Source organism: Mixophyes fleayi, chromosome 5 (genome assembly GCF_038048845.1).
Source record: "Mixophyes fleayi isolate aMixFle1 chromosome 5, aMixFle1.hap1, whole genome shotgun sequence".
Taxonomy (NCBI): domain Eukaryota; kingdom Metazoa; phylum Chordata; class Amphibia; order Anura; family Limnodynastidae; genus Mixophyes; species Mixophyes fleayi.
In genome coordinates, this window is record NC_134406.1 from 172199259 (window position 1) to 172214369 (window position 15111).

Below are 15111 nucleotides of genomic sequence, written 5' to 3' on the forward strand. Positions count from 1 at the left end.
CCTATTAAGGTTCTGCGATATTTGATTATTTTTCTAATGTCCATATCGGGTGGAGTGCAGTCCATTTTTTTTTTTGGCCCTTGCCTATTTGTCTTTTTTTTTTTTTTTTTTTTTTTTTAAATTGCATGCTCTTTTTATAACATCATGTTAAGGACTGATATACATGCAAGCATATATTGACAAAAAGGGCTGTTCACCCGTTGAGAAACTTGTCCAAACTCTAATTACAAACTCTATATATTTGTCATTAGTTAGTGGTTCATTTATGGGGAGTACTGATTCGCGTGGCATTTGGCGGTGAAATCTATTTTGGAAACAAATGACTTCTGGTTTTACAGATTGTGATACCAATGTGCCACATTCCTCTTACTCACTTGAATTTAATCACATCACCCCTTCCAAGTATGAACTGATGCATGGTGGGAAAAAATATACATAGATATGTGTCTTTACTGTACTTGAAACCATCCATGGCCTTCACTTTTATTTTAAATATTTATTTATGTTGGCCAAGACATAGTCATAGGCATATTTATCTAAAATTAACAATTTCTATTAGCACTGAGAAAAATTAAAACTCTCAGATGTAACCACTGAAAAGAATAAAAAATAAAATAAAAAAAAAGAGGGGGGAGGTGGGTGGGGGCAACTAACTAGCTTCTAGCGAAATGTGAACCCTTTCCAAAACTCCAACTCTCGTCATATCTGTTTGTGATCTATTGATTTTGTCCCGAAGTCTATATTGCTTGGATGTCTACAATCAAAGTTAACTTAGTTCACTTAATTTTTCAGGAGCTGAAATATGGAGATGGGAGTCAGCTAGCTCGTAACAGAGAATTGGATGACTGTCTTGGGGGTGCCCATGAGCAAATGGAGATGGTTGAAGGCTTGATCAGAGAAATGAGAGCTATGGGACAGCCATGTGATTCATATCACAGAAGGTATAAACATCTATTTATTATTCTTCTCTTGATCTAAATGGGGATTTGTACATTTACTACACTATAAAAAGTTTTCAACAGATGTAAAAAAAATTGTACATATTGTATTATGTTTTGCTATAAAACAGCACTATTTATTTTGTAGGCTGCTCCAGCTTTATGATCAAATGCGCGCACTTGAAAAAGCCATTCAAGGTTCTCGTATGCGCAAAGGATCTAAAGGCGGTGGTGGATTTTCTTCTCAGAGCGGCTCAGGATGGGACGATTATACTAAACGCATAACTACAGAAACCTTGGGTCAAATTCGTCAACACAGAGTAAGTTGATATTAACCAACACACGTTTATTTTTAGGAATGTTCATCATGTCCATGTTTCTTCATGAAGTTCACATTTATGACCCTATAGGCCAGGCCTGGCCAACCTGTGGCTCTCCAGGTGTTGTGAAACTACAAGCCCCAGCATGCTTTGCCATTAGCTAGCCCATACCTGCCAACCTTTTGAAACTCCTTTCCGGGAGATCCCAGGCAGGGGGGTGGGGTTGGAGGGCGGGGTGCAATGAATTGCGTCATTTTGTCCCCGCCCCCCGTGACAAACTGTTGGTTTTGACATGGGGCGGGGCCAAAATGATGCGATTCACCGCGAATCGCATCATTTTTACAGGAAGATCCCGTTTGCAGGATATTCCCAGGAGTCCTGGAGACCTACCCGAATTTCGGGAGTCTCCCAGACATTCCGGGAGAGTTGGCAAGTATGAGCTAGCCAGCTAAATAATAGCTTGCAGAGCATGCTGAGAGTTGTAGTTCCACAACACCTGGAGAGCCACAGGTTGGCCAGGCCTGTGTTAGGCATTTGCTAATAAGTATAGCTGCATGTTGTGGAAATTATATCTGTGCCATTCTAGTTACATATTAAATTAGAAAAAATATGCAAGTTCATTAAGTTCAACCTGTTTCTAAATTCTGTCTTGAACCAGAGGAAGACTGAACAAAACCTCCAGAGAGGCACCTGTCGATTGCCCATACATGACAATCTGATTAATTCATTGGATCACTTGACCCAATAATTATTTTTCGACTCTACGCATAACTATTCATTCCATTTCTTGCAAGAAAGCATGCAATCCATTAACTAAAACTGCCACTACTGCCTTCCTTGGTCGACAATTCCACAGCCTTTTTTTAATATTTAATATTAATATTTAATATTTAATATTTTTTTACGTATTGAGATGGGAAACATGCATGTGCCCAACAAAAGGAGATTCAAATTTACACTCCATGTCTCGCTCACTTAACCAACTTCATACCTAGCAAAATCTAAACTTGCAATAATCTAAAAATAATATATATTATTAAATATAAAATAATACATATATTAAATATAAAATAATACATTCTAAGCTCTGGCTATTATTCCACAAGAATGTACCCTATCACATATTAGCTATGAAGGCAGTTAAGATGGCGCCATCATCAATCTATCACATGTTAAAGCATATTTTTTGGTAGCTGTTTAGTGTGGACTTTGCACAAAGAATTCTTTTTTGTTTGTAACTACATCTGTTTGTTTGTTTGGTTTATATTAACAACTCTTCGGACCATCTGCGATAATCGTACTTGGGTGACTAAGACTACTATTAAATGTTCTAATAAAGAGGTTTCTGGGCAGTGTGCCATAACATGTGACTTGAGAGGCCCGTCTAGTCTGTGTCTGCCGTGAATTGCAAATCTCAGTCCTATGTGGCTCTGTGTAAAATGTCTCCACTTCTTGGGAAGCTGCCACAATTCCCTAGGTGTAGGTGTGCCTCTATACAGCATGTTATTTTACTGCGGTAATTCCAGTTTTAAATTATGCATTTATGCTTTGAAGTGTTTGATGATTCAGACACATTCTTAATACTCTTCTAAAATGGCTCTCCATTCACTTGAATAGAATTCTGCAAAATAATGCTTCTAAATGTATTTTTCTTTACAAAACATGAGGCATGGAAAATTAAGACTGCCTATATGAGAGTAGGGTTATATGTTGGCCAGGTGCATTGCCTGTACTGGTGTTGCCCACAAGGCATGTACAGTATAAATGTAATTAGCAGAAAAGGGTTTTCTATGCAGTATTTACAAAGGCTTTACAACCTACTTGGGGCAAAATAAACTATAGGGAAAAAATACATTATTTATACGTAACCATTTAGAAAAAAAATATTCTTTGCTGAATATTCACTTAAACTAAACAAATGTATGTAACATTTTATGTTGGGACAGAAAATACATTTGTGCCAAGCTTTAAAGAAACCCAATTCAGCAGGATTATAAAACTGCTTTTAATCAATTAAATTATATATATAAAAAAAACATCTCTGAATGGACAGTAGCCACTTGAAGTTGCAAAATTATGTGTGGTCACAAGGGTTTTGGCAATTTTGATAAAGATAGATTTTATGTGGCCTATAAGAGATTGTTTTATGCTTTGAGTGGAAGCGAGTCCTCAGAATTTGATAGTAATCTCAGCATCCCATAAACCATTTTAATTGCATTTTTTTTTTATTTCATGGTTTTAGCGTCACATGGAAATTGTTGATTGGGGATTTGATGCTGCTTCGGTAGAACAGCAGATTGGTAACCACAGAAAGTTCCACAATGCCATTGCTGACTATCGATGGGAACTGGACAAAATTAAAGCAGATATGGTAATTATTTAAGATTAGTACAGCAATACTTGTCTCCCTGTATGCATGATGTATGGCTGACATATTGCATGACATATTGGATGCATGACATATTGGAACGACCATAGCCATGTATAGTGTGTGTGTGTATAGAAGATAAAGAGAGATTATATATATATATATATATATATATATATATATATATATATATATATATATATATATATATACACACCCACAAGCAAGTAAGGATCTGGGCAACTTTGCCAGGAGTTAAACCAGCCGTTTTGGAGAGCTAGACTGGGTCAGAGCATCTCCAGAACGGCAGGTCCTGTGGGGTGTTTCCGGTATGCAGTACTTAATACATACCTTAATTGGTCCAAGGTAGAGCAGCAGGTGATAGGATCATGGGCGCTGAAAATTTATTGATGTGTGTGGGGAACAAAGGCTAACCCATCTAGTCCAATCCCACAAAAGATATAACGTAGCACAAATTACTGAAAAAGTTAATACTGGCTATGATAGAAAGCTGTCAGAATGCACAGTGCATTGCAGCTTGCTGCATAGTCGCCAAATCGGTCAGAGTGCCAGAGCTGACCCCTGTTCACCACCGAAAGCACTTACAATGGGCAAGTGAGAGCCAGAACTGGACAATTGAGCAATGGAGGAAGGTGGCCTGGTTGGATGAATCACATTTTCTTTTACATCATATGGAAGGCTGGGTGCATGTACGACGTTTACCTGGGGAAGAGATGGCACCAGGATGCACTATGGGAAGAAGGCAAGCTGGCAAAGGCAGTGTGATGTTCTGAACAATGTTCTGCTGGGAAACCTTGGATCCTGACATTCATATGGATGTTACTTTGACATGTACCACCTACCTAAACATTGTTGCAGACCAAGTACACCCCTTCATAGCAACAGTATTCCCTGATGGGAGTGGCCTTTTCAGCAGGATAATGCACCCTGCCACACTGCAAAACTTGTTCATGATTGGTTTGAGAAACATAACAAAGAGTTCAAGCTGTTGACGCGGCCTCCAAATTCCCCAGATCTCAATCCAATTGAGCATCTGTGAGAAGTGCAACATACAGGGCTTAAAGGATCTCCTGCTAACGTCTTGGTGCCAGATACCACAGGACACCTTCAGAGGTCTTGTCTAGTCCATGCCTTGATGGGTCAGAGCTGTTTTGGCGGCACAAGGGGGAAATACACAATATTAGTCAAGAGATTTTAATATTGTGGCTGATTGGTATGTATATATGTGTGTATGTGTGTAAGTATATGTATGTGTGTATATATTATACACAAACAATTTAATACAATATTAATACCTGAATGTTGAGATTTTTTTTCTTTTTTTTACAATTTTGAAATGATTGTTTTAATTTTATTACTAGAGAGAGAAAGGAGCGATTTATCAACTAGAAGAAGAATATGACGCATTGTTGGTAAGTACTAATTAAGAATTACTATACATTTCCTAAGCTTATTATTAGGTAGGGGCCCATCAATGCTGTTCTCTCCTCTTGGGCCCTCCTGCTCTGCTCTCAATGGTGTAGATAAGGGGTCCTCTTTTGAGCATGGTAGGTCCAGCTAATATGCAGGTCATAAGAAGCCTCAGCTCTACTCTTTTGACAGCAAAGCAGGGCCCTCATGGGGGAGCAGAGGTCCTTGGAAGGGGAGCTTATTTTAAATGCACATCCTCAAAGCTTACTAAAAGCACATATATGCTAATAGTCCAAAAATAAGGACTAATACATACTTTCTGACAAGCAATTGCTTAGCTTTGTGTCAATTTTGGTATTGCCCGCAGAGTGTAAAAACCTCAATGTTCAAAATACAGTGGTGTCCTATGGAATCATCCATTAGGTATATAGAGGGTTTGTGCTACCATTTTACAATGTAAATATGTGTCTGGAGTATGGTAGGGGTGAACAATCGTGGAGAAAACAAGCTAAGCATATTTTCAGAAAATATACACAGAATGTTGGTGGCAGGAGACTTCTGTCAAATGCTATGTCATAGAATGAAGAAAAAAAGTCAGCTGGACGTTTTTGCCTATATAATTGTCCTAATATACATTTAATGGTTTCATACATTTAGAAAGCCTCTTTTGAAAGAATGGATCAATTGCGTCAGCTGCAGAGCATCATTCAGGCCACGTCCAGGGAAATCATGTGGATCAACGATCGGGAAGAAGAAGAATTAGTCTATGATTGGAGTGACAAGAACACAGACATCGCAAGGAAGCAGGAATCTTTTTCTGTAAGTCACCATTGGTTAAGGGCAGCCTGTGAACATGTCAATAGGGGTAAACTGAGATTGAGTTATCAGATGCCCAATTTGCAGAATTCATGTGATGTCACATTATTGATATCATCAGGTTGAGGCTAGGTCTCAACTTCATGTTGGCATTAATTCATCATTTGTAAACTGGATCTAATAGGAGCTTATATGACTTGAATTTCTGGTAATAGTGGAGACCCATTAGAGTCTTCTGTGAGTTATCGGGGCTAGTTAAAAAATAAAATAAAAACAAATCTTGTGTCTGTGTCACTGTGAATAATATTCCCAGCAAAACACAATTCATTGAAAAAGTAAAGACTGATCTGACCATTAACTTCAAAGCACTTCCAGGTCATACAAAATAGATAAATAATTATAGTATTCATGTATGACACAGCTACTAGAGCATGTTGTTTTATCAATGTCCCTAATGTGGGATTCTATGTCCATGTTAATTGCATGTGTAAGGGCTGTGCTGCTCTCTGATGCATAACCCTTTCTTAATACAGCAAGGGGTTCTCAATTTTGTAACCGCCTTGGGGTCTTTTTGTAACTGATAGAAACCAGTAGATATCGTTTAAACTGAAGAAACCCTGAGAACATTAGTGACCAGAGGAATTTGTCAAATGCTTGTTATAGCTTAAAATAACCACTGCTTTAGTTTCCAAAGCCTCAGTGGATCTACTTAGACATGCATGCCTTGTGGTGTTGCCTGCAGCCTGGGAACATGTCTTCAAAGAACATTACCTGTAATTTACTATTTGAATGCCATTATCATTTGTGGGAAACTGTTATTTTAGGATATTGGTAATAGCATTTCTTTATCACCTTTATAAAATGGAGTTTTTGGTTGAGGTAACATTTATGAGCACTCGGCAAGCTGGCTGCTTTGACTTGTCAGCAGTTTTTCACTACTTTTTTAACAGTGTGACATACGATTGGTTGGCGTTTTTTATATACCAGAGTAAATTTGTTTTATGGTCATGCACCTTTTGATTATATAAGGTTGCAAGTATTCAGTTTATACTGGCAGTTGGTGGCCAGGAAACTAGAAAAGTTATAGAATTATTGTCCATCTCATATCGGCAAGCTTGCCGCCCCAAGGGTACATACATCTCTCTTTCTTAGGGAATGTTTTTGATACATTCGGCAAACTGTTTTGGGAAGAGCTGAATTAATTGTCTTTGTTTTCCAGAAACTTATGAGCCAATTGGAAGTTAAAGAAAAAGATCTTAACAAGCTCAAACAAGAAAGTGACCAGTTGATTATGAACCAGCACCCAGCAGCAGACAAGGTTGAGGTAAGATTATGATGGAGTTGAAAGATAGAACCTCTAACCCAGAAGGTTTGGCATTAAATTAAAGGTGTTATTCATTAAAAACAATTTAAATGGACTGCTGGGAGCAGTGGTACGTGATTATACAATCCTCGGCAACTCCCTTTGTAGAAACATGTACAGGTTGAACTACAATCTGGTTTCTCATCCATCTGTACATTGCTTACAGAATTGTTAAAGCTGTGAAGGATGGGTTGACAGATTGTAGTTTAAATGGCACTTTACTGTACTTGTTTCTACAAAGTGAATTGCAATGATGCACTGGTGTTCTACACTTCTGGCTTCAGTAGGGACTGTTAGTGCAGTTAAATGTTTTCTGCTCACACAGGCCAATTACTGTCATGTTCATTATTGGACGTGTTGATAATTTTGGTCTGATTATATTCAGACCAGCTGTCAGCATCTCTTGGCTGCTTATAGAAGATAAATATATATATTATACACACAAATAAATGCAGTTTAAACGTATTAGTGCAGTTTGCGATGTTGTTTTGCACTCTCAATTTTACATTTTAAAAAACAAGAAACAAAAATCCTAACAAAATATTTGTTATCTGTTTATCCTGCTGCTAAGTAATGGACGGTGAAATAGAACAGTTGTGTAAGTAATGTAAGGTGAAATAGAACAGTTGTGGGTGCCACATTTAATTTCCAGTCCTATAGCCTGAGGGAAAAAAAGAAAACATCAGTTTAGTGTGCTTGATGTAGATTTAAGCTATAGCAATGTCAAGAAAGGATGAGGACAATAGGCCTAAATAATCCAGTGCATTATTTTGCCTCTCGGGGGCAAACGCAGGAATTGTAGAGGGGGGTTTCCACGGCGTGACCAGCATTCATAGGGGCGTGGCCATAATTTTAGTGAGTGCTTGGCTGCTCTCCAACTCTCCCTGTCCCCATAATATACATGGGCAATGCTGCGTACACTACTGTTAGATACATGCAGCTCTCTCTTTTCGAGCAGAGCCGTTTGAAGCGGGGACAGGGTTCAGCCACCTCAATTATACAGTGCCACAGGCTTGGATGGGGGTTTTTCAGGCACTAGGAACCCCCCCTCGGTTTGCCTATGCCTCTGTTAAATAACATTAGTCTGTGTATAGTGCAGCTTGAATATTTATTACTCTGGAACAGCACCGTTGAAAGAGGCTTCTCTTTTCCAGGCTTACATGGATACACTGCAGACTCAGTGGAGTTGGATTCTTCAGATTACCAAATGCATTGATGTCCATTTAAAAGAAAATGCCTCCTACTTCCAAGTAAGTTAACGCTGCTGTGCTCTACACCTGTACAGTACTGGCGGCTTTCTCTGGAAGGGAAACTGCTTAAATTAAATAATTTTTACAATTACATTTAGTGTTTTCTATTTTCTTCACTATTTGTCAAAAGACAATTCAGCCTAATACAAATTGTCTGAAGCATGGAGGAAAAAAATGCATTGCTTGATATTATCACTACTCTTTGTAGTGGTAATATCAGTAAGGTGAGATGGAGAATTTTTTCTCCACCTTTCAATCTACAAGAGACACACAGCTCATTGTTCATTACTAAAAGGGTGCTGATATGGTCATAATATTGGAACATCACTGGATATGCTCCTGGATAGTAATGTACAAATTGCTCACTGGACTAATTATTACTATTTTCTTACACTAAATATATTTTGTTTTATTCTTCCTGTTTGTCATTTCTGTTTTAGTTTTTTGAGGAGGCGCAGAGCACAGAAAGCTACCTGACAACTCTTCAGGACACCATCAGAAAGAAGTACCCTTGTGATAAAAGCATGCCACTACAACGTGTGCTGGAAATGATTAAAGACCTGGAGGTATGATTTATAAAATTTCTTTCAACTACAGCACCACCAAATAAGCACAGATATCTAGATAAATCAGTGAAAAGATAAGCAATCAAATTATTTCAGCATATGACACTGTGATGCAGTCCTCCGGTGGGCTATGTTGCTGGAAAGTTTTAGGACTGCATCAGAAGGTTCCTGCAACACGGTAGAGCGGCTCAATGCCGATGTCCATGTGTCTGATTGAGAAACCAGGGTAGAGAGGGGTTGGGCATTTACACTGTCAACTGTATGAGCACACCAGAGTTTGACATAGCGAAGTACAAAGACAAAGAATTTTAGTGGTCCTTTTGAATTAAAAAGTTGTCTTGCCACATTAATAGACACATAACCAATAACGCAATACACTTTTATTTATTAATACTATTTCCACATCAAAACCAATGTAATTATACTATGCTGACAAGTTCTTACATTTATATTTGTTATTTCCTCAATTAGAAACTTTCTATCTGGTAATAATTCTAATGTTACAATACACAACCCGTGCAGCCCCCCTTCACTGGAACGACCTCCCTCGCTCCATCCGTCTCTCTCCAAATCTAAGCTCCTTCAAACGAGCACTTAAAACTCACCTCTTCCTCAAAGCCTACCATCCTTCCACCTAACCCATTATCCCCTCTCTCCTCCCGGTCCCTTCTCCCTTCCATATGCGTCAACTGACTCCCTTTGTGCCTGAGTCTTGTTCATCCTCCCTTAGGATGTAAGCTCACTTGAGCAGGGCCCTCTTCCCTCCTGTATCCATACCTGTTCTTCTGCTCCATACTTACTGCATTAGCCTGCCTGGAGCCTCTGAAGTTTGGTATTTATTGTTTATTGTTCAGTAATGTCTTACCCTGTATAGTCTACTGGTTGTACAGTGTACGGCGCTGCGGAACCCTTATGGTGCCAAACAAATAAAGGATAATAATAATAATACACAATCATGTTTTGCTTATATACAACTGTTCCCAAAGAATGCTAAATTCACCTTACTAAGCAAAGTTTCTATTGTAGTGATTAACTGCAGGAAGGTTTATACATGTCATTTGATTATTATAAACATTTTACATAAAGCTCCCCATCAACCTTTTGTTGATAAAGTTGTAATGCTCCACTTTTTTGTTTCATTTTTTTTTTCTCGTTAGAGAGAACGTGACAAAATTAATGAATACAAGAGACAGGTTCAAAACCTGGTGAATAAATCCAAAAAAATAGTGCAGCTCAAGCCACGGAACCCAGACTACAAGAGAGACAAACCAATTGTCCTAAAGGCTCTCTGTGATTACAAGCAGGACCAGGTAATAATATACATTTATATTTGGTAAAACTGCTCGTCAACCTGAATTTACAGATCTTTATTCTATTTGCAAATGAAGACAGACATTTGGAAAATAAGAACTCATTATGCTCTCTGAGTAGTGTCCTTGTGAGTGCATCCGCAATTTGTCCCATTTGGACAATGTTGCAGTTCAATTATGTATTTCATCTTGTAAGTCCAACTGGGTTTATTTTCTTAGCTTCTGACAACTTGATTGTCTTCCCGGGGCAGAGAGTGGTTTATGCATGCCCCTCCCCAAGTACATGAAAACTTTGGGATCAGGAGGTTAATGTATTAAGATGCGAGTTTCTGGCAGGTTTGAAAAGTGGAGATGTTGCCTATAGCAACCAAACAGATTCTAGCTATCATTTTGTAGAATGTACTAAATAAATGATAACTAGAATCTGATTGTTTGCTATAGGCAACATCTCCACTTTTCAAACCTGCCGGAAACTCGCAGCTTGCTACATTTACACCCAGGAATGTTGGTCTACTTCATATTTGTAGCTCTGGCAGATTTTGAATTTGGAATGTTTGTAAACTAACTATGAAAAGAGGGGTATGTCCATGACTGCGTCAGCAGAGGAGCTATTTCAAGAACATAAAAGTGCCTCTAGCATTGCTTTACATAGTTAAGTGTAGAATATAGCGAATTCATTGCAATAAAATGAGTAAATAAAACTGCTTGGTGAGAAAAAGGAAACTGACGCAAAGATGACCCTGACCTAAAAGAAATTGCATGCACCAACCATGTTTCATAAATTGTAAACTAAACCCAAAAGCACATGCAGTGTATACAGTAAATCACTTTCATTGTCCATAGGCTTTTCATGCATAATTAGTAGCTACTTTTCCATGATTCTCTGCTGAACATCATGTCATTAGTATTTTTATTTCTATTTATTCTTCTGGGGGTAAATGTATTAAAGTGCGACTTTCACAAATTGCTGATATTCGGCGACATTTCCGGCTAAATTTAAAGTGGCAATGTGATTAAAGGCCTTTAATCACGTTTCCGCTTTAAATTTAGCCGGCAATGTCGCCGAATATCAGCGATTTGTGAAAATCGCACTTTAATACATTTACCCCCTGGAATCTTACCCAATTACATAATAAATAAAACCTGAATTTCTTTAAATTTCCACACAGAAAGTGATACACAAAGGTGATGAATGTATTCTGAAGAACAATTCTCAGCGCAGCAAATGGAACGTAACAGGTCCTGGTGGGCTGGACATGGTGGTTCCTTCAGTCAGTTTGATTATCCCACCCCCAAATCCAGGAGCTGTGGATTTGTCTTCCAAGTAAGAATTCACAGTGTTTTCTTTATATCCATCACTCTGGAAAAAAGTAAGATTTATGGGATGTAGTCTAGAAAAGTGCAGATTAAACATACTTACCAACTTTAGAAAGTTGGTTTCCGGGAGCCCGCCGGGGAGGTGGGCGTGACGGGGGACGGGGCTCCAAAATGCGTGGGGCCAAATGCCGCAATTCACCGGGAATCGCGCCGTTTGGGACCTAATTCTGCCCACTTCACTAGGAAGTGGGCACTTCCTAGTGAAGTGGGCAGATCCAGCTGAGATTGCCACACTCTCCCGGGAGTCCGTGAGACTCTCGCAAAATGCGTGAGCCTCCCGGACATACCGGGAGAGTTGGCAACTGAGATTAAAAAGTTGCCATTAAATGATGGAAAATAAAAATATTTATATTTACAATTTCTGTATGGCAAAAAGTCATATGAAATCCATCCTGAAGTGTTTTCTTTACAACATAAATTTGGTAAAATTAGTAAACTAATTTTTAATATCATGTTCGTTAATTAGTCCATCATTTTTGAGAATGTACCACAGGGAGCTCATATGACCATTTAGTGCCACTGCATAAAAATCATTCTAGTTGTCATCAGTTTACTTGAAAAAAATATCCACGTCCATATATTTAATTCTTATTTCAATAAATGTGGTTGCTCAAAACAGCACAGCCAATGCTTTGAGACACAAGCACCATCACATGCCAATTTAAAACCATTAAACCTTTCTAAGCACCCCTAGTTGTTTGACATTGTACAAAAATAGTTTACTGAATTAAAAAACAGAGCTGCTGAACATTAAAATGAATTAAAATTGAACAAGTCTCTATATCTGCAGCATTATGTGATATGGCATTTGTGCAAAACTCTGCTCAATCTAGTAAAAGAGGAGAAAAGTTTCACAAACATTTGTGAATTGGAGAATATTTTAAGCCACATAAAACGCAAAAGCAAATCAATTGCTATAAGACAGCAGAAGTGTGTATATTTGCATATAGGCCTGTACTCCAATACTTATCCTGTTTCATTTACCTGTTTTATAACGTTGCTAGTGGTGAGGACTCGCTGCTTTGCATAACTCGTCTTGCCTTCGGTACTTTCCTTAATGTTAAGACATGTTGTGATGGGATAACTCTCGAGTTTACAGTGGCAGAGTGTAGTAAAACTGAATTCCTAACATTTTTCCTGTTTTCATATGCTGTCCACTGTAGAAAAAAATATTCTCTCTTTCAGAATTGAGCAGTTTTACGAAGCCATTCTGGCTCTATGGAACCAACTTTACATAAATATGAAGAGTTTGGTGTCATGGCACTACTGCATGATTGACATTGAGAAAATTAGGACCATGACGATTGCTAAGGTATTAATTGAGCATTTTTTTAAATAAATTAAATAAAATAAAAATATATACATATCTATATATTTATGTAGCAAATTACCATTTTTACTGAAGCCATGACTTCTTATTCCAGCTTAAGACCATGCGCCAAGAAGACTATCAAAAGGTAGTCACAGACTTGGAGATACATTATCAGGAATTCATGAGAAACAGCCAGGGCTCAAACATGTTCGGTGATGAAGAGAAAAGGAAAATGCACTCTCATTTCTCTGAAGCACAGAAACATTATCAGACCTTGGTGGTACAGCTCCCCAGCTCCCAAACCACTATTAAGACAAGACCACCTCAAATAAGCAACGGTTTGTATATATATGTATTAATGTCAAAAAGTTCTGAAAGGATTATATACTTCATATTTTACTGTATTTAGCCAACATGTTACCTGATGTCCTATCTCTTTGCCTGTATGGCCAGTTTATGGCTAGTTAAACTGTAGATCTGTCGTATGCATGTATGTATGTATATATGCTCTATTTGTGTCCACAGAGCTAAAAACCCTCTAACCTATTTGTCTTTGTTTTTGTTTTCTTTCCATCTTCTTTAAGCAGAAAGAGTAGAAATAGTCACCAACACCACTGCATCAAATGTGAAAACGAGCCCACCTGTAGGATTAGACCAGGATAGACTGAAGCAAGAGAACTGGCTGTTGATTGAACTACAAAAGCTTCGCCAGCAGCTGGAGAACCATGAGACCAGGCTTCTACAAAGAAACGTGTATAATGTTAACCAAGAAACATTCAGAGACTTCACATACAGAATCAATGATATAGAGGTATCTCATTATTATCAGTTTCTAAGTTAGGGATCCATGTTAACTGGTTCCACCAGGGCAGTCCAAGTTTTTTCATCTTCACATGCCCATACACACTGTAGGCCAGATCAGCACATGTATGGACCTAGATAAACTAAAGTAGTGGGAATGGGAACAGTTAATTGTTATGTGGCTTATGGCATTGTAAAGAGAGCAAAGGGAGACTATATGTCTAGGAAGCAACTGATGTGTCTAACTACTGATAACAAATGTCTTGTAGTGAAGCAAATAACCAGATTAAAGTGTTTTCTTCTCCCCTAAATCAAAGTTTTAACATGTAGTGTATTGGAACCCATTGGTTTTACTGGAGTCTTCCGTATTCCTCCATGATGAAATCGTTATGTCAAATTTCTTCCATTCCAAGAAGATCCAATATTTAATTATATCAGTAGTGCGTTATATTAAGCAAATGGGTTTTGAAGAAAATGATCTTTTCCTGAGTAATCTGAGAGGCAAAATGAATGCATGCCTTTCATGTACATGCATCATCATCAGCTATAACAAAAATATTTGCTAGTGTATAAACCGATCAGCCACAACATTAAAACCACTGACAAATGAAGTGAATAACACTTAGTATCTCATTAAAATTGCACCTGTCAAGGGGTGGGATATATTAGGCAGCAAGTGATCAGTCAGTTCTTGAAGTTGATGTGTTGGAAGCTGTAAAAATGGGTAAGCGTAACTATCTGAACAACTTTGACAAGGGCCAAATTATGATGGCTAGACGACTGGGTCAGAGCATCTCCAAAACGGCAGGTCTTGTGGGGTGTTCCTGGCATGCAGTGGTTAGTACCTACCAAAAATAGCTCAAGGAAGGACAACCTGTGAACAAGCGACAAGGTGAGGGGTGCCCGAGGCTTTAGGATATGCATGGGGAGTGAAGGCTAGTACACCTGGTCCAATCCCACAGAAGCACAAACTGTTTTAAAAGTTAATGCTGAGATGTCAGAACACACAGTGCATTGTAGCTTACTGCATTGCTGCAGACAGGTCAGAGCCCACACTGACCCCTGTCCACTGCCGAAAGCGCCTACAATGGACACATGAGTGCCAGTACTGGATCATGGAGCAATGGAAGAAGGTGATCTGGTATGATGAATCACATTTTGTTTTACATCATGTGGACAGCCGGATGTCTGTGCGTCATTTACCTGGGAAAGAGATGGCACCAGGATGCACTATGGGAAGAAAGCAAGCAGACTGAGAC

General features: G+C 38.5%; 1 protein-coding gene across 4 annotated transcripts in view; it reads left to right on the forward strand.

Annotated features, from left to right (window-relative positions):
- The window catches only part of DSP (desmoplakin), a 48919-nt gene that overhangs the window by 13899 nt on the left and 19909 nt on the right, over positions 1–15111 (forward strand). For 3 of the 4 annotated variants that reach the window (XM_075213032.1, XM_075213034.1, XM_075213035.1), the window contains exons 3-15: positions 793–941; positions 1087–1258; positions 3501–3629; positions 5009–5059; positions 5715–5876; positions 7093–7197; positions 8391–8486; positions 8927–9052; positions 10210–10362; positions 11532–11686; positions 12925–13051; positions 13164–13389; positions 13636–13862. In XM_075213032.1, the coding sequence (XP_075069133.1) occupies positions 793–941; positions 1087–1258; positions 3501–3629; positions 5009–5059; positions 5715–5876; positions 7093–7197; positions 8391–8486; positions 8927–9052; positions 10210–10362; positions 11532–11686; positions 12925–13051; positions 13164–13389; positions 13636–13862 (1878 nt within the window). The remainder of the gene's footprint in view (positions 1–792; positions 942–1086; positions 1259–3500; positions 3630–5008; positions 5060–5714; positions 5877–7092; positions 7198–8390; positions 8487–8926; positions 9053–10209; positions 10363–11531; positions 11687–12924; positions 13052–13163; positions 13390–13635; positions 13863–15111) is intronic. The other variant, XM_075213033.1, reaches the window with a different exon arrangement.